The sequence below is a fragment of the Pantherophis guttatus genome, chromosome 2, assembly GCF_059756535.1.
Source record: "Pantherophis guttatus breed Tessera chromosome 2, ASM5975653v1, whole genome shotgun sequence".
In the NCBI taxonomy this organism is placed as follows: Eukaryota; Metazoa; Chordata; class Lepidosauria; order Squamata; family Colubridae; genus Pantherophis; species Pantherophis guttatus.
In genome coordinates this window covers 252,826,768-252,844,136 of record NC_142064.1, presented here as the reverse complement: position 1 = coordinate 252,844,136, position 17,369 = coordinate 252,826,768, and the positions used below count along the sequence as shown (strand labels likewise).

Genomic DNA, 17,369 nt, shown 5'->3' with positions numbered 1-17,369 from the left:
GTTAACCCTCTGGAGTGCTGTCCTATCTGCTACTGTGCAATTGGCTAACCATACACAGGTGCAGTAAGTTAAAATACTCTCTATGGTGCAGCGGTAGAAGGCCACCAGCAGTTTTTCATTCAGTTGTTGTTTCCTGAGAAGTCTCAGGTAGTATAATCTCTGTTGGGCCCTTTTGATCAGTGCTGCAATGTGAGTGCCTCAGGTCAGGTCCTCTTTTATGATAACGCCCAGAAACTTAAAACTGGCCACTTGCTCCACTCGGTTTCCATTGACAAACAAGGGCTGGGCTTTTGAAAAGTGCAGGAAAAGTTAGCCTGCAGCAGAATTCCTGGTTCAGAGAGATCCGAGCCGTTTTAACATGGAAACCTGTCTGGTTTTTTTTTTTCAGGACCGTCAAGGGGCTCACAATGAAGTGGAACCACTGTGTGTGCTGGATTTCTACATTCATGAATCTCTTCAGCGGCATGGCTATGGCAAGGAGCTCTTCCATTACATGCTGCAGGTGCAGCCTTCTTTTTCGGAGTTGCGTAATCCAAGAAATAATATCCTGACTTGGATTAGGCCACTGTATTTCATCGTTATCACTTGCTTCATAGGAAAGGCAAAACCTCCCCATAGCAAATTAAACCTGCAGAACTGAGGCGTGGACATAGAGCTGTCATAATCCAGGAATGATTTTGAAAGGTTTCTGAAATTCTAAAGCTCTGTCAACAAGAATTAACAGGGTTCCAGTAGCATATTCCGTAGCTTGCTGCCTTCCAGATCTGCAGGAAATACAAATCTCATAATTTATGTGATGGCTGGGAATTTGGGGAGTTGAAATTCCAATGCATCTGGAAGTCCCAAAGTTGGAAGAAACTCTTTAATAGGAAATGAATTCTTCAGCTAGCCAGGTTGAAGGACATGAGACTGAGGAAAGCTTTGTACAGCACAGGGACTCCATTTTGAATAAAAATTTGCTTCATAGCATAGCTCTTTTTGTCAAGATGCATTTTTACTATTCTTTAAATAGTGGCTACTATGATATTTTTTTTACTTTTATTTGGGATGGAAATTGATTTTAGGAAGGTTAATAAAGAGTGTCTTGTACCTGGACATTGTACATTTTAATACAAGTAGTCCTCGGCTAACAATCATTTGTTTAGTGACTGTTTGAAGTTATAGCTGCATTGAAAAAAGTGACTTATGGCTGTTTTTCACACTCATGACCATTGCAGCATCACCATAGTCACATGATCAAAATTTGGATGCTTGGCAACTGGCATGTATTTATGACGGTTGCAGTGTCCTGGGGACATGTGATCACTTTTCGTGAACTGCTGATAAGCAAAGTCAACGGAAAAGCCACATTCACTTAATTGTGTTACTAACAACAACTGCAGTGATTCGCTTAACAAGTGTGGCCAATAAGGTCATAAAACTCATTTAACATAATTTGTCTTGCTTAGCAATGGAAATTTTGGGCTCAATTGTGAGCGTAAGTCAAGGACTACCTGTAAATAAAAATTTCAAAACAAGGAAATTAAGAACCTCGGATATCTTAGAGCCATTGTCTGATTATTTCTTTCTGAGGTGAAATTGTTAGATAGAAATAACTGCCTTTGGTCTGAGAAGAAAACAGCCCGCAAAGCTAAGACTCCGTTGCTTCCCCGACCCCTCTTTTCAGGTCAGATGTAAACTGGTCCAATCGTGAAAGATAAAATAATAATATCTGTCTCTAAATCTTATTTTCCCCCTGAGAAGTAAATTGCAGAGAAATTCTTTCTGTTTTTATTCACTCAGCGAGAACGAGTAGAACCCTATCAATTGGCAATCGACCGGCCATCGGAAAAACTTCTGTGCTTCCTTCGTAAACATTATAACCTCAGTGACATAATCCCCCAGGTGAGCCGTCTTCTTGAAAACAAAGCCAGCTATCACCTAATAGTATTGTTTTGTCATCTCTGTGTTTGTACTTTGTCTTCCTTTTGAACCAAAACCAGGAAAACATAGAGCTGGGACATTCTGCTTACAAAAAAATACAAATCCTCCATGCTTAAGTGGATATGTGCAATTTTTGTAATGCTGGTTTTCCACATTTTAAAAACCATGACATGAGCTGTGGAAAAAAGCTTTGACTTTTACTGGTTAATAACTTAATAAGGGACAATGAAAATACTATTGCTACTGATTTTTCAGTTAACTATTTTAAAGAGAGTTGCCATACAGTTTAATTGAACACATTATGTAGAAATGGCCTGAATCAAATGTTTGAAGGAGGCAAACCTCGATTTAAGAATTTCGTATTTTAATTACCATTTGAAAAATGTAAAAGGCTGTCCTGTGGCCTGCCAAAGCTTTTACAACACATACGCTGAGAATTTAACCTGGCATCTTCTGCATGCAGAGTATACGGCCTATCTCTGAACTCTGTCCTTTTCCCTAGGAAATAGGGATGTTTCCTAGGGAAAAACTAGATGTTTTTCCATCTAGTGAGGAGAAGCAAATCTTCAAATTAACGACAGGAAAAAAAAATGGTGCAATTGCTGCTTCAAAGGACATTTGCAGTGGACAGTGGGATCAGATTGGTTGATTTAATGCTTTTATTTTTTTCTGTTTCAGGTGAATAATTTTGTAATTTTCCATGGCTTTTTCAGCCACCAGCATGGTGAGTCACTGATATAAATATCTAGCTATACCCATTTGAAGTTGTCTGATCCAGTACAAAGTGTTTTAAACAGGGAGATTTCTGATTTCAGAGTTATGAAGATATACTGCAACAGCTGTTGGCTGTGTGGCCTAAGAATGTTGAAAGACGATACCCAATACATTTGCAGGGCACTGGATTGGGAGAAATTGGATTACATCGCTATCTTATAAAAACAGTCTATACTATGTAACAAATAAATAGATCTTCTGGAGTTCCAAGATATGGAGCGCTTGAGAAAGTTGAGAAGGTACATGTGGTCTCAATTTATAACTGGTCACTTAGCAAGCATTCAGAGTTATGACCTATCTGAAAAAGGGGACTTAGAATAGAAAAACAGAGTTGGAAGGGACCTTGGAGGTCTTCTAGTCCAATCCCTGTTCAGGCAGGAAACCCTATACCATTTCAGATAAATGGCTGTCCAATCTCATCTTAAAAACTTCCAGTGTTGGAGAATTCACAACTTCTGGAGGCAAGTTGTTCCATTGATTAATTGTTCTAACTGTCAGGAAATTTCTCCTTAGTTCTAAGTTGCTTCTCTCCTTGATTAGTTTCCACCCATTGCTTCTTGTCCTGCCTTCAGGTGCTTTGGAGATTAGCTTGACTCCCTCTTCTTTGTGGCAACCCCTGAGATATCAGAACACTGCTATCATGTCACCCCTAGTTCTTCTCTTCATTAAACTAGACATACCCAATTCCAGCAACCGTTCTTTATATGTTTTAACCTCTAGTCTTTGTTGCTGTATTTACCATACAGATCCATAGTTTCTTCAGTCAGGCCCCACACCTCACAGTCATGTGACCAAACTTTGGGCACTGGGTTACACAGCTGCATTTACGGCTGTGTAAATGCATCCCACAGTCACATGATTAAATTATTTTACAACCATTACTACTTAATGGGCAGGCTCCATTACGGCTGTAATTTGCGGACTACCTGTAGTACATTTAGAATAGAATAGAATAGAATAGAATAGAATAGAATAGAATAGAATAGAATAGAATAGAATAGAATAGAATAGAATAGAATAGAATAGAATAGAATAGAATAACAGAGTTGGAAGGGACCTTGGAGGTCTTCTAGTCCAACCCCCTGCTTAGGCAGGAAACCCTACACCACTTCAGACAAATAAACAAAATTTATTTCTGTTGCTGCATTAAGATTTTCTCTTGAACTCTGATATTGCAGCTGTTGGTTCTACTATAGTGAGGGTGCAAATATACTCCTCGTGAAGAATTAAATGTAGCAGAAGATTCCAGTTTATCTGCCATATTCCTGTTTTCAATGAGAGAGTATAATCTTTAATTTTTTTGTACGAGCAGATGACCATGGGAGTTTATTAGGTTCAGAAACCATGAATGATTTAAGCTGACACCAATAATGAATGGTTACTCAAAATTAAATCTAAAATAGTAGTTAATTTCTTCTGTAGATCATGAATATCCTGCATTCATTTCATAGCTTTTGTTTAATCATATAGTACTCATTCTTTGAAGGCATAAATGTTATCCTGGTCTGAAATAAAGGCAAATAAGAATATGATTTAAATAAGCATCTGGTAGGTGACATTATAATGTCATACACATGATGTCACCACATGAAGGATATAATTGTGTGCACGGTGCAAATTATATAATGTTGTTTGCGTAATAATACGATGATACATGTTATTAGTAAGAATGGACCAATTGTCTCTTAAAACATTATGTCGTGTTCTCCCAGTCTTTGCTCAGCATAATCTTATGTGAAAATATCATTTTGGATTTAAAACCTGAAAACAAATGGACAATACATCAACCAATCAGAGGAATACCCATGGGAACACTACTCTGAGGACTCCTAGCAGAGATTGTAATGCAGCATTTAGACGCTATAACAGTCCCACAAGTACAACTAGAGGTATGGATACAGTTCTGTATGTAGACAACACCTTTGTCAAAATAAAAAGAACAACTAGAGAAGACCACGTAAAACAACATCTTTAAAGGAATCAAAATCACCAGAGAAGAAGACGACAAGAACACACTATCCTTTCTAGATATCCTCATGAACATAAAAAACAACGGCAAGTTAGAAACGCGTGTCTGTTGAAAAACAATCCACACTAACCAAGTGCTCCATTATCAAAGTAACAACCCAGCTTCCCACAAGAGAGCTGGGTAAGAACATTATTTTAGATGAATACAAATGCATTGCGATAGCCCAGAATGCCAGAAAAAGGAATCGGACCTCTATCTACACAACATCTTCCAAAAAACTACATAACCGTGCAACTATCAAAAAGTGCCTCACCGCTCAACCCGCTCCAACGCAAGCTATGAAAAGAGTAACACTGTCATAGTCAAAAACATCTCAAAACAACCAACAGACTATTACAACCGCATAGTATCACTGTATCCTCTAGAACAGGGGTGCCCAACTATTGGGGCTCCAGGGAGATAGGGGGAGGGAATGGTTTCACATACACAATCTAATCCTTCGTCTGTGCAAATAAAGTTTCACTGCTCGCCCACCGCTTACGTGGCCCAGTTCCCAATGGACTGTGGCCCGGTATCAGTCTGTGGTCCGGGGGGTTGGGGACCCCTGCTCTAGAATTTGTCTTTCCCCTTTTGATAAATAATCAAAAATAGCGCAAGGCAAAAGCAATTATAAGAAGTATTTTATATTCTTTCTACCTCATCCTCAGAAATTCTCTTGTCAATTAGCTTTAGGCTTTCTGTGCTTAAATAAATTTTTGATATCCAGCAATGTTGCAGTAGATAAATTAAATATACTGTAGTTGGTCAGGGCCAATCCTTGACTTAATGACAATATGGTTCCTGCAGTTTGTGGAATGAATTACCTAGCTTGATGGAAATCTTTTAACAACTGTAACATTGTTTCTGCTCTTTCACTCAGCTGTTCATAAGTAATCATCACACTGTAATTTTAGACTAATTTATTAGGATTTGTCTTCTCACACCTCCATATAACTTTAAATGGCCATACTTCACAATGTGATTTTTGAAGCATATTGCCTCATAAGAATGGAAACGAATATTACTGGAGGTATTTTGGGTATTACTTTTCTACCACAACCAAATGCTCATTTGTTTTATTTACCCTCTTGTTGCAGCTCCAGCGAGAAAACTGCCCCCAAAGCGCTCTGAGGGAGACATAAAACCATATTCGCTGTCAGATCGAGAATGTAAGCAGTGTTCATTCTTCACAGAAAAACTAGCTCGAGCTTTTTGAGACAATTCAGGAGAATCAGTGCCTAAACTGAGCTGATGTCTAGATTACAGCTTTATGGAAATGGTTCCTGTTTGGTTGTCTTCTCCCATTTTAGCACCCTATTTGGTCTGCTTTTGGGAGGTAGGGGCCCACTGAGTTCATAAGACGGAAGCCTACATGTGTGATTTTGTAAGGAGCCAGATAAAAACAAAGATAAAATAGTTTTAAAAATCATTCCTATCACCCATCTCCTTCCATTAATGACTGTATGACTGTAACTTTGTTGCTGGTATCCTTACGATTTATATTGACTGTTTCCTAATACGATTTGATTGCTGATTTGTACCCTATGACTATCATTAAGTGTTGTACCTTATGATATTTGATGAAAGTATCTTTTCTTTTATGTACACTGAGAGTGTATGCACCAAAGACAAATTCCTTGTGTGTCCAATCACACTTGGCCAATAAAATTCTATTCTATTCTATTCTAAAAGTTAAAAGGTAGGGAGAGGGGCATCAAGATGCCAACCACCCCCGTGGTTGCATGCTGTTCACCGTGTCCCGTGTGAGTTGGCAGAGCCAGGTCTTCAAACTCCTTTGAAAGACCAGGAGAGTGGGGGCCCACCTCACTTCTGGAGAAAGAATGTTCCATAGGGCCAGGACAATGGCAGAGAAGGCTTCCTTCCTGGACCCCTCCAGTGAAAATTCTTCAACTGACAGAGTCTATAACAAACCCTCTCTGTCTGAGCAGATGGGATGGCTGACATAATGGGGATGAGATGTTTCCTCAGGTAGCCTGGCCCCATGTCCTGTAGTGTTTGAAGGTAATAACACCTGGAATTGGACCTGGAAGTAAACCAGCACCCAGTGCAGCTTAAGTAGCAAAAGTGTTGTATCCGCCATCTTTGGGGTGCCCAAAATTGCTTGCACATCCGCATTCTGGTTCCGTTAGATGAACTGATCTAGATTGGGATGGGAACAGTATTCAGTGTCCAAGAAAAATCTAAAGCTTCTTCCAGTCAGGAAGAGTCTAAATCTTATACTTTGATTCTGCAGGAATCAGAGGAATCTGAATTGGCATTTTCTAGGAAGAGTTCTTGTATGAAAACTAAATTTGAAGATTCTGGCTCGGTGGCTAAGATGCTGAGCTTGTCGATCAAAAGGTCGGCAGTTCAGCGGTTCGAATCCCTAGTGCTGCGTAATGGGGTGAGCTCCCATTACTTTTCCCAGCTTCTGCCAACCTAGCAGTTCGAAAGCATGTAAAAAATGCAAGTAGAAAAAGAGGGATCACCTTTGGTGGGAAGGTAACAGCTCTCCGTGTGCCTTTGGCGTTTAGTCATGCTGGCCACATGACCACAGAGACGTCTTCAGACAGCACTGGCTCTTAGGCTTTGAAACGGAGATGAGTACTGCCCCCTAGAGTCGGGAACAACTGGCACATATGTGCGAGGGGAACCTTTACCTTACCTAGACTTCATTATCAACTTTAATGTGCCAGCTTCATGTTCTCATTATGTTAAGGTGAGAAAAAGTGGAGCAGAGGGAAAGGGATTTTTCAACTTATTCTTAAGTCAGTTCCTTTTAGGAAGGCAGCCTTCCAGTAGTGAAGAAAAGCAGGCTGAGTTCTTTAGGCCTCTTTTGCGGATGATCTGGGCCTGGAAGCAAAAATCTGGAAAATAAAGATTGTTATGGATGATTTCTGTGTATTAATTAAACAGTAAGACTGGTAAGATTAGACTAGTAGACAGATTTCTTTATTATTCACCTATAGACAGAATCTTGCCAGACTAAATCAACTATCTGCATAACTATTAGATACACTCTGTGAACTGCTAGAGAGGCTCTGCCTTCACCCTTTTCCTGTCTACCAGACAGTCCAAACTCTGTTGTCTCTTTGTCCTCTGGGAAAGAGCCCTTCCCTCTTTTCTACCACAACTAATTAGACCGTAGACAGTAAGATTTAGATTAGCAGACAGATTCATCTTCTGTCTACTGGGTTATGTTAAGTTGGCTAAGTGTAAGCCGGCTTAGGCAGTAATCTTATTTCTGTAAATTTCTGTCTGCTCCTCTTCTGTCTGCTAGATCAGGGGTCACCAACCTTTCGGACTTCAGGGACCACTAAATTCATAATTTTAAATTCCGCGGACCACTAATATGCATTTTTAAAAAAGATAAAACAGGCAACCATAATAGGGCCTGGTGGCTCAGCAGACTAAAGCACTGTTATTAACTGTTATTAACATCAAGCTGTCTGCAATTACTGTAAGTTCAAATCTCACCAGGCTCAAGGTTGACTCAGCCTTCCATCCTTTCTAAGGTGGGTAAATTGAGGACCCAGTTGTGGGGGCAATAAGCTGACTTTGTATAAAATATACAAAAGTATGAAGGCTATTGCTTAGCGCATTGTAAGCCGCCCTGAGTCTCTGGAGAAGGGCGGCATATAAATCAAATTAAAAAAAAAACAAAACCATAATCATAAGGGGCCTGAAATAAGTTCCTTATGAGGAATGACTACTTTAGGGCTTTTTAACTTGGACTGAAGGTAAATAAGGAAAGACATGATAAAGTTGTATAACATCCATGATGCAGAAAATACAGATCCAATTCTTTTTATTTACAATACTGGAAGTTGAGGTCACGTGAAATATTTCGCCCAATGCATACATAAACTCTGGAATTTCCTGCCATCAGATAGAGTCCCAATTTAGACTTAAAAAGAGACCAGGCTATTTATTACCAGTTCTCAATTTGTGGGCCAGAGATGATGATGCTCCACAAAGTTACTCTAGCTCAGGTGTCACCAACCTTTCGGACCTCAGGGACCACTAAATTTATAATTTTAAATCCCGCGGACCACTGATATGCATTTTTTAAAAAAGATAAATAGTATTTAATGCAATATTAAAAAATGCAAATAATTTTTCTGCGGACCACCAAAATTTTCTTGTGGACCACTGGTGACCGCAGCTAGGTTATATTAAATCTGGTTAAGAACTGAATTGTATTTTCCCTTTTGTTTGTTTCCTTTTTCTTGTAGTCTTGAAGGAAGAAACTGAGCCACCTTGGCCCTTCAACCAGTCTCGGGCACTGACCCGTTCTAGCAGTGTGGGGAATTCTCCAGCGCGAGGCTGCCTCAAACCTTTTCTCAACGAGCAAGAGTTGCTGAAGAACTTGCGTCTCTGTCCCCCACATGCAGCTGCCCAACACCTGATCAATGGTGATCCGGGCAACTTGCTTTCACAGAGGCGGAGAACCAGGTAGGAAGGGAGAGGCATTTTGGAACTTTCTGGCTTGCTCACAGGGCTAATGGGATGTTGCAACCCTGATCCTGTAGTAGACACCTAAATGCTATGAACGTGGGCTGTTCTTTGCTCCTTTTGCTTCCAGTCACATACAGAAATCCTTCAACTCTAACTTAGAAGCACAAGGCGGAAGGATGAACTTTTGGTTGCCAAGCAACACTTGAATTATCCTTCTGATTCAGTTTCTTCTTATTGCCTAATATTATCCCTACTGTTGCCTACTAATCATAAAGTCGCTTCCTCTCCTGAAATCACATGATCACAGCTTGATTGCTTAGGTCAGCAGTCTCCAACCTTTCCGGCTTTGCGGATGGTGTGGGGAGGAGAGGGGATTGTTCGGTATGAGTGAGGGACAAGCACACATGCGCAACTCCATTTGCATGAGCGGTGGGCACACCCACCTGCCACTCGGGCAAATGGAGCTGAGCGTGTGTGCGCACACGCTCACCCACTGCTTGCACAAAGTAGAGATATGTGTGTGCTTGCCCGCCACTTCTGCAGCCCAGTTCCAAACAGGCCGCAGCCCAGTAGTGGGACGCAGCCCCGGAGTTGGGGACCTCTTGACTTAGATAGTCCTGTGAACCAGGATGGCAGCAAAGATAATGGAGGCCCCATGGAGAATCTTTGGCTTAAAAGAAGTGGAATCAAATGCCACAGAATCTCAGATCTCTCCATTTTCATTTTCTTTTCCAATGTTCTAAAATTGTTTAGCTGAAGCAAAAAAAGGAAATATATGTTGATTTGTTCAATAAGTGTAACTTTGAACATAGAATTCGGACTCATCGTTTTCCCTCCTGCACATCTTCTAGCTGTCCATGTTGCATTGCATGTGCCATTTTGCATGTTTTAGTATAATTCTTAACTGAAATTAAAAACTTTCTGTCAGACTTGCCACCACTTAAACCTCTAAATAGAAATGATTCTTGGCTCCATTTGTGGAGAAAGGTATAGTTTTATTACCATAAAAGTCAAGTGTATTGCGGTAATGCAAAGGCAGAAGCGAATATCGTGCACCAAAATCCCTACATTCAATTATTTCCTTCCTTAGCTATTTCCCATTGCCCACCCCAGTGTAACCAATCCAGTTCAGGCAAGATATTTACCATATTTTTCGGAGTATAAGACACACCTGAGTATAAGACGCACCTACCTTTTTTGGTGAGGAAAAGAAGAAAAAAAAATCTCCCTCTGCCTCTGCCTTTGAGTAATTTTGCCTCGTTGCAGCAAACAGCCTACTTTACTTTCAGTTTCGTTTTCAGCATAGCTTGATTAGCACAAGGAAAAAAAAAATCTGCTCCAGCAATTTACCTCTTTGCAACAAGCAGCAGAGCCCTGCACAAAACAGCTGAGAGCAAATCAGCTGAGAGTCAGGAGGCCGATCCAATCAACTTGTGCTAATTAGACTGTGCTGAAGCTGAAACAAGCTGTTTTTTCTTGCTGTTTGCTTGCAAGGAGGTAACTGCTGCGAGGCAGAGACCAAAGGGTGGGGGCCAGTGGGTGGGCAGGGTTACATTTGGTGTATAAGACACACCTAAATTTTCTCCCCCTTTTAGGGGGGAAAAAGGTGCGTCTTATAATACGATACTTAACGGCCAATCCAAGCATATGTGGCCCCTTCCTTCTTCCCGCTGGGTGACCTTGAGGCAGCATCTGGAGGAGATACAGCATTTTACTTTCGTTTTCCCCCAAGCCTTCCTCCTTTCATTCCCCCTCCCCATACTTCATGGCAGTCTGTCACCATATAGCAGCAAAGCACAAGCAAGCAGACGGTGGCAGCTGACACTTTCCTTTACTGTTTACATTCTGTCCTCGGTGGCTGTTAATGATTTACTTAACCATGTTGGCTGAATGCCAACACTTTCACTTGAAAATATTCCAAGGATTTTTTTAAAACAGAGATTTAGAAGGCTGGATCGGCAGTGAGCATGCAGTGGCATGTTGTGATGGCTTTGATGCTGGGAAGAAGCATGTTAGATGATGGAAAGCAAGATGTGGAAGGAGCTTTAGGAGAAATGCTTTCACCAAAGTCCAAGTTGCCATCCTTCAGAAGTGTTAAGGCTACCATTTTCATAATCCTCAGCCATAGGGACATTTAGCTGGCTGAGAATGACGGGACATGTCAGCCCATGTTTTTGGAGGATACTAAATTGGAAATAATATTTTCTTGTCGCATTTGTTAAATTCCAGGATTAGAAATTACTCCTACATTTGTCTAATATGCAATACCAGCTTGAAACCTGGCCTTTTTGGTGACCCAGATTTATTAATCTGGTTAAACAAAACCTATTTTACATTCTGACCTAAATCTGCTTCCACGTAATTTTGTGTTGTTAGTGCAGTTGCTTCTGTTGACTTCATTCACACATTGCTCATGGCTTAAGGTTGGCTTATTGAATAAATTATAATTGGCTGTGTTTACACAACACACTGAGCTGTAATCAAGCAAACCTCTGAACACAATGTATGAATCCTGATATTTTCTTCCCTTTTTTGGTCTTTATTTTTGCTTCTGTAAATTGCCATATAAATGATAGTGCTTCAAGAATAGAGTAGGCAAAAATAAATAAAATTACTGATCCAAGAAATGACAACCAAGTAATTGACTCTTTTTGTGACCGTTGCTATCACTAAAGTACAGGTAGTCCTTGACTTATGACTGGTTATCTAGTTACCATTTGGAGTTACGACAACCTTGGAAAGAGTGCTACACAGTGCATAGAATACCTTTGGCTGTTGTAAAATGTCACCCCCACCCCCACTGTCAAGTGATCGCATTTCTGGTGCTTGGCAGCAGTCTCACATTTACAACTGTTTGCAGGATCATGTGACCACAACTTGAGAAAAAAAATTTTGCTGGAAAAGTGCCCATTCAGAAGAATGGATTTGGACTTAACAACATTGTGATTCATTTAACGACCACAACAAAAACAGTTGTAATATTGGATTGGCCTCGATTTTGGGTGGACACGTGGGTGCCGCCTTGACTTATGACCAAAATTCCTGTCCCAATTGTGGTCGTATGTTGAGGACTACATGTGTGGTAATACTCCAGCATCAAGAGTATACAGGTAGTCCTCGACTTAAGACCACAATTGAGCCCAAAATTTCTGTTGCTAAGTGAGACAATTGTTAAGTCAGTTTTGCCCCATTTTAAGACCTTCCTTGCCACAGTTGTTAAATGAACCACTGCCGTTGTTAAGTTAGTAACACGGCGGTTAGGTGAATCTGGCTTCACCATTGACTTTGCTTGTCAGAAGTTCACAAAATCTGATCACATGACCCTGGGACATTGCAACCGTCATAAATATGAGTCAGTTGCCAAGCATCTGAATTTTGATAACATGATCATGGGGATGCTGCAATAGTTGTAAGTGTGAAAAACGGTCGTAAGTCCCTTTTTCCACTGCCATAACTTTAAACGGACACTAAATGAATAGCACTTAGACTTATATACCACTTCACAGTGCTTTACCGCCCTCTCTAAGCGGTTTACAGAGTCAGCCTATTGCCCCCAACAATCTGGGTCCTCATTTTACCCATCTCGGAAGGATGGAAGGCTGAATCAATTTTGAGCCTGTTGAGATTTGAACTCCCAAATTGCAGTCAGCCAGCAGTCAGCAGAAGTAGCCTGCAGTACTGCATTCTAACCACTGCGCCACCCCGGCTCATGGTTGTAAGTTGAGGACTATCTGTAATGATTCTGTAATTTACAGGTAGTGTCATTGCTCCCAACAGAGAAATGATTATTATCTTTAATTGGATGGATGCTTTTCTTCATTCTGGGATCTAACCTGTCTCTTTTTTTTTCTTTCTTAATATCCCCACCCCTTTCCTTCCTTCCTTCCTTCCTTTTCTCTCTCTCTCCCCACCCTCCCATCTTCCACTGCCAGCTCCCTGAACCGCTCTGAAAACAGCCATTGATCGCCGGTCTCTGCTATGTCTCCCCAACCATTGGGCCTCTACTTGTGTCTTGAGCACTTTCTAGCAGCAAGATTTGAATTTCATCCAGTTTCTTCATCCTCTTCTTTTTAATAAGCTTTATGGGTACAGCCTATAAGGATGGGCATAAGCCTATAAGGAAGTGGGTTTATTTATATAACATTTGAGTGTGTCTAGGTTTCACTTTTTCAACATTACGATTTCCAAAAGTGCTTAAGAAGTGGAACGTAATTGCGATTTGGATGAGCGGATTCTCCTACTTGATTATTTGCCTTTTAGATCCAACTATTTATGAAGGTATGTTTTAGTTCCTAAATGGTTTAAGTTTACAGCCGGGAAATGATTAGTATTGACTTGTTACCTGGCATTACGGTAATATAAACGGATGCCTGCTACAGCATGGGTTTTGCCAATGACCCGCACCATGACTTAATTTAATTTAACTTAACTTAATTTAATCTAAATTAGATTAAATCAGAGGGCACCCAAGTCCAGATGATTCTGGGTGCTGTAGATTTAAAAAAAAAAAGAGCAAGAACAATAAAAATGAAACAGAATACAAGCGTCCAGAAGGGAAACCTGGAACCCAAAGATGCAAAGGGTAATTAGTTGGCAGCCATAAATTATTGTTGATCTACATAAGGATTCTCTTTTTGGGGGCCTGGTAGCCAAAGGAGTATTCTTATACTGTATCAGATGTGGGCAAGATGGTTTTTACAGTAAAGGTTTTATTTAATTTAATTAGTACTGATACTATTGCTACTCGGTGGATGAGGGCCGTTTCTAGTGTTGGCTTTAGATCTTGAAGATAATGTATGTTGTTCTTTCAGAGAGTTGAATGTGAGTTAGTAGAGGCATTGGTACATGTGTTGTCGTCTCTAGTAAATTGTTTCAGAGAGTTTGTAGCAGGTCGGAAGCCTGCCTGTTTTTACTTGGTTGTTAATAGAAAAGTGTAGATAAATCTTCTTAAGTAAGATCACGAAGGATTATTTCTCAGCAGATTTTGAATGAAAACAATTAAGAGAGTTAATTGAAATCTTTGCAAATTGTCATTGAGCTACTACCATGTTTCCCCGAAAATAAGACCCTGTTTTATATTTTTTTTGAACCCTGAAATAAGCCCTTGGCCTTACTGCCATGTGCTCAAAAGCCCGATTGGGCTTATTATCAGGGGATGTCTTATTTTGGGGGAAAACGGGTATAATATTAATATTTCAGTGAGGTTTATTTATATGCTGTTCTGGTGTTTGGCAAGTGATCTATTTCAAGATAAAAGACTTGGTTTAGTAAAAGATGTAAAAATGATTCTCCATAGGATCTTTGATTCCTATATGAACCATGGAAACATATATAAGAGGGCAATGTTAGATTAAATAAGTTAAAATTTAGTTTAAATTTAGATACACCAAGGGAAATTCAGATTCCTGACCAAGGGATAAGAGCCTTGGTAGTACAGTGGTCTAAAGCACCCTGTTATTAAGACCAGCTGCCTGCAATTACTGCAGGTTCGAATCTCGCCAGGCTCAAGGTTGACTCAGCCTTCCATCCTTTCTAAGGTAGGTAAATTGAGGACCCAGTTGTGGAGGCAATAAGCTGACTTTGTATAAATATACAAAAGGATGAAGGCTATTGCTTAGCGCATTGTAAGCCGCCCTGAGTCTCCGGAGAAGGGCGGCATATAAATCAAATTTTAAAAAAAGGAAAGAAACACCGCTAGATTCTCTCTTTCCCTATAATCATGTTATTCTCTTTCTCTTTGTTTCACTTACTTTCAAACACATGTATTCAGAATCTAATGAGAAATATTCTTTAATAAGCTTGCCTTGGTCGGTCTTGAAAATACATTTAAATGGGGCTGAGTTAAAGCAAGTGGCTGGTAGTCTTTTTTTTTTTTTAAGAAAGAAGCAGAAGTTTACTCTTTTCATTAGGTCTGCAGCAAAGTTTACTATTTATTATAAAACCTAGTTGTATTTAAATACTGTAAGACTTTCTCTTGGGCTTGGTGCATTGGATTTTGGTACCAAAATTTACCATTGAGTTCTCTGTCATTTTAAAAGACTAATGGTGATAATAAATTATGTTCATTATATTAGGATCTGATGGAAAGACCAAGCAGGTGCCAAGGTCTGAATGGGCAGCCTTGTCCTCTCCCAGGCCACATGTGAACTCTGTTTTTTAAACCTGCCAAACTCTGCAAGAATCATTAAAAATCAGAGTCCTTGTAATGTAATGCTTAAAATAGGCTGGATATAGTTGGAAAGCCAGAACAGATCTCTCACTTCTGACCCAATGCTAGGACGGTTGGAGTTAGGAAGGCTGTATTAAAATACATACTAAGGCCCTTCTGAGCTCCAGAATGTGCCAGTGGCAACATAGGGATGGGATGGGAGTGAGAAACGTTCTAGATCAAGTCCATCTTCATGTGTTACTGCGTTGATAGCCAGTAATTCTCCAGATTAGATATGTTTTAACCAGACAGCCTAGGAATTTAGGTAGGGTCCTCTTCAACTAAGAGCAGTGTTTCTCAACTTCGGCAACTTTAAACTGTGAGAACTATAACTCCCAGAATTCTGATGGGGAGCTCTGGGAGTTGAAGTTCACACAACTTAAAATTGTCAAGGTTCAGAAACACGGCTACAGATACTTCCTTCTCCCTGTTATAAGACTTCCTTAAAAGTCTTCCTCAAAAGCTCTAAAGGCCCAGCCATTAATTGGTTGACAATGCTATTCCATTTTTTTTGTTCTTTACATCAGTATTTGTTGTAATTTGTCCTTTGTTATAATAGGAGATGGGAAAGAGAGAGGAGCCAAAATAGGATTTATTATAACTGACATGAAACCTATGAAAAGGGTTGCAAAACTGTGGTTTGTGTATAGGCCATTCCTTTGGCCCCAGAGCCTTCCAGATTGGGAGAGCCAACGAATTTGACCCTTTCGGCGTTTTGCTGGGATTAGAGAAAGCTGAGGACCAAGTGACTACTTTAAGAGAACTAAGGTATCAAGTTCTCCTCATAACACCCACCTCACAAAATGAGGATCTTCTTACCGGTAGGTAATTTGTCCCTTTATGAGCCATGTAAAGTCAGGTATGATCCTTTTGTTGATGGAAGTTACATGCTCATGAATCTAATTATTTACAACCTTTGCTTTTGACTATAGGTCCATTTCTCTGAGGGTCATGCAAACATCCTTCCATAATTCTGGGCTGTACTTGGAGATGACTTAGAGAGCCCGTTTGATGTAGTGGTAAAGGTGCTGACCTAGAAGTCAGGGGACTGTGAGTTCTAGTTTTCCCTTAGGTATGAAAATCGGCTAGGTGATTTCGGGCTAGTCATTCTCTTTCAGCCCAACCCACCTCACAGGGTTGTTGTGAGGAAAATAGGTAAGAGGGTTAAGTATGCTCACTGCCTTGAGTTGACTGAAGTATGTTAAAAAGGGGGTAAAAATAATAAATAAATAAATAAACAAACAAATAAATAAATAAATATAATAATAATAATAATAAAAAATAACAGCAACATCACAGTCATCCCAGAAGGCTGGAATTTTTGCTTTAATTTGCAATTCTGTTGGATTTAACAGTGTATGTTAAGCTTTGTTGGGAGCTTAACATACGTATTTCCTATCACGTGCCACTGAATTTGCCACGGCTTAGGAAGAATGATAGAACACAGGTAGTTCTCGACTTATGACCACCATTGAGCCCAAAACTTCCATTGCTAACTGAGATACGGAATTATGTGAGTTTTGCCCCATTTTGTGACTTTTCTTGCCTCAGTTGTTTAAGTCAGGGGTGGGCAACTGTGGCCCTTTTACAACCTGTGGACTTCAACTCCCAGAATTCCTGAGATAGCTTGTTGTTAAGTTAGTAACACGGTTGTAAAGTAAATCTGGGTTCTCCGTTGACTTAGCTTGTGACCCTGGGATTCTGCAACCGTCATAAATATGAGCCAGTTGCCAAGCGATCGAATTTTGATCACGTGACCATGGGGATGCTGCAAAGGTCGTAAGTGAAAAACAACCATGTCACTTTTTTCAGTGCCATTGTAACTTCAAATGGTCACCAAACAAAACGTCGTAAGTCGAGGACTACCTGAAAAAGGTAAGCTTTGGAACCACGTGGGTCCTACAGCTTGTACAGAATGAATCCCCAGCCATTAATCTAATCCATAAACTCTAAAGGAAATGACAAGTGCTAAATTCTTTACTGTTTCAGCCCAGTGCC

The 17,369-nt window shown here is 40.1% G+C and overlaps 1 protein-coding gene across 1 annotated transcript in view; it reads left to right on the top strand.

The window, feature by feature from the left end:
- Positions 1–17,369, top strand: part of ATAT1 (alpha tubulin acetyltransferase 1) — a 40,918-nt gene that overhangs the window by 10,191 nt on the left and 13,358 nt on the right. Inside the window, exons 5-9 of the mRNA XM_034421632.3 lie at positions 389–502; positions 1,783–1,884; positions 2,602–2,647; positions 5,803–5,874; positions 8,941–9,160. Coding sequence (XP_034277523.2) covers positions 389–502; positions 1,783–1,884; positions 2,602–2,647; positions 5,803–5,874; positions 8,941–9,160 — 554 coding nt within the window. The remainder of the gene's footprint in view (positions 1–388; positions 503–1,782; positions 1,885–2,601; positions 2,648–5,802; positions 5,875–8,940; positions 9,161–17,369) is intronic.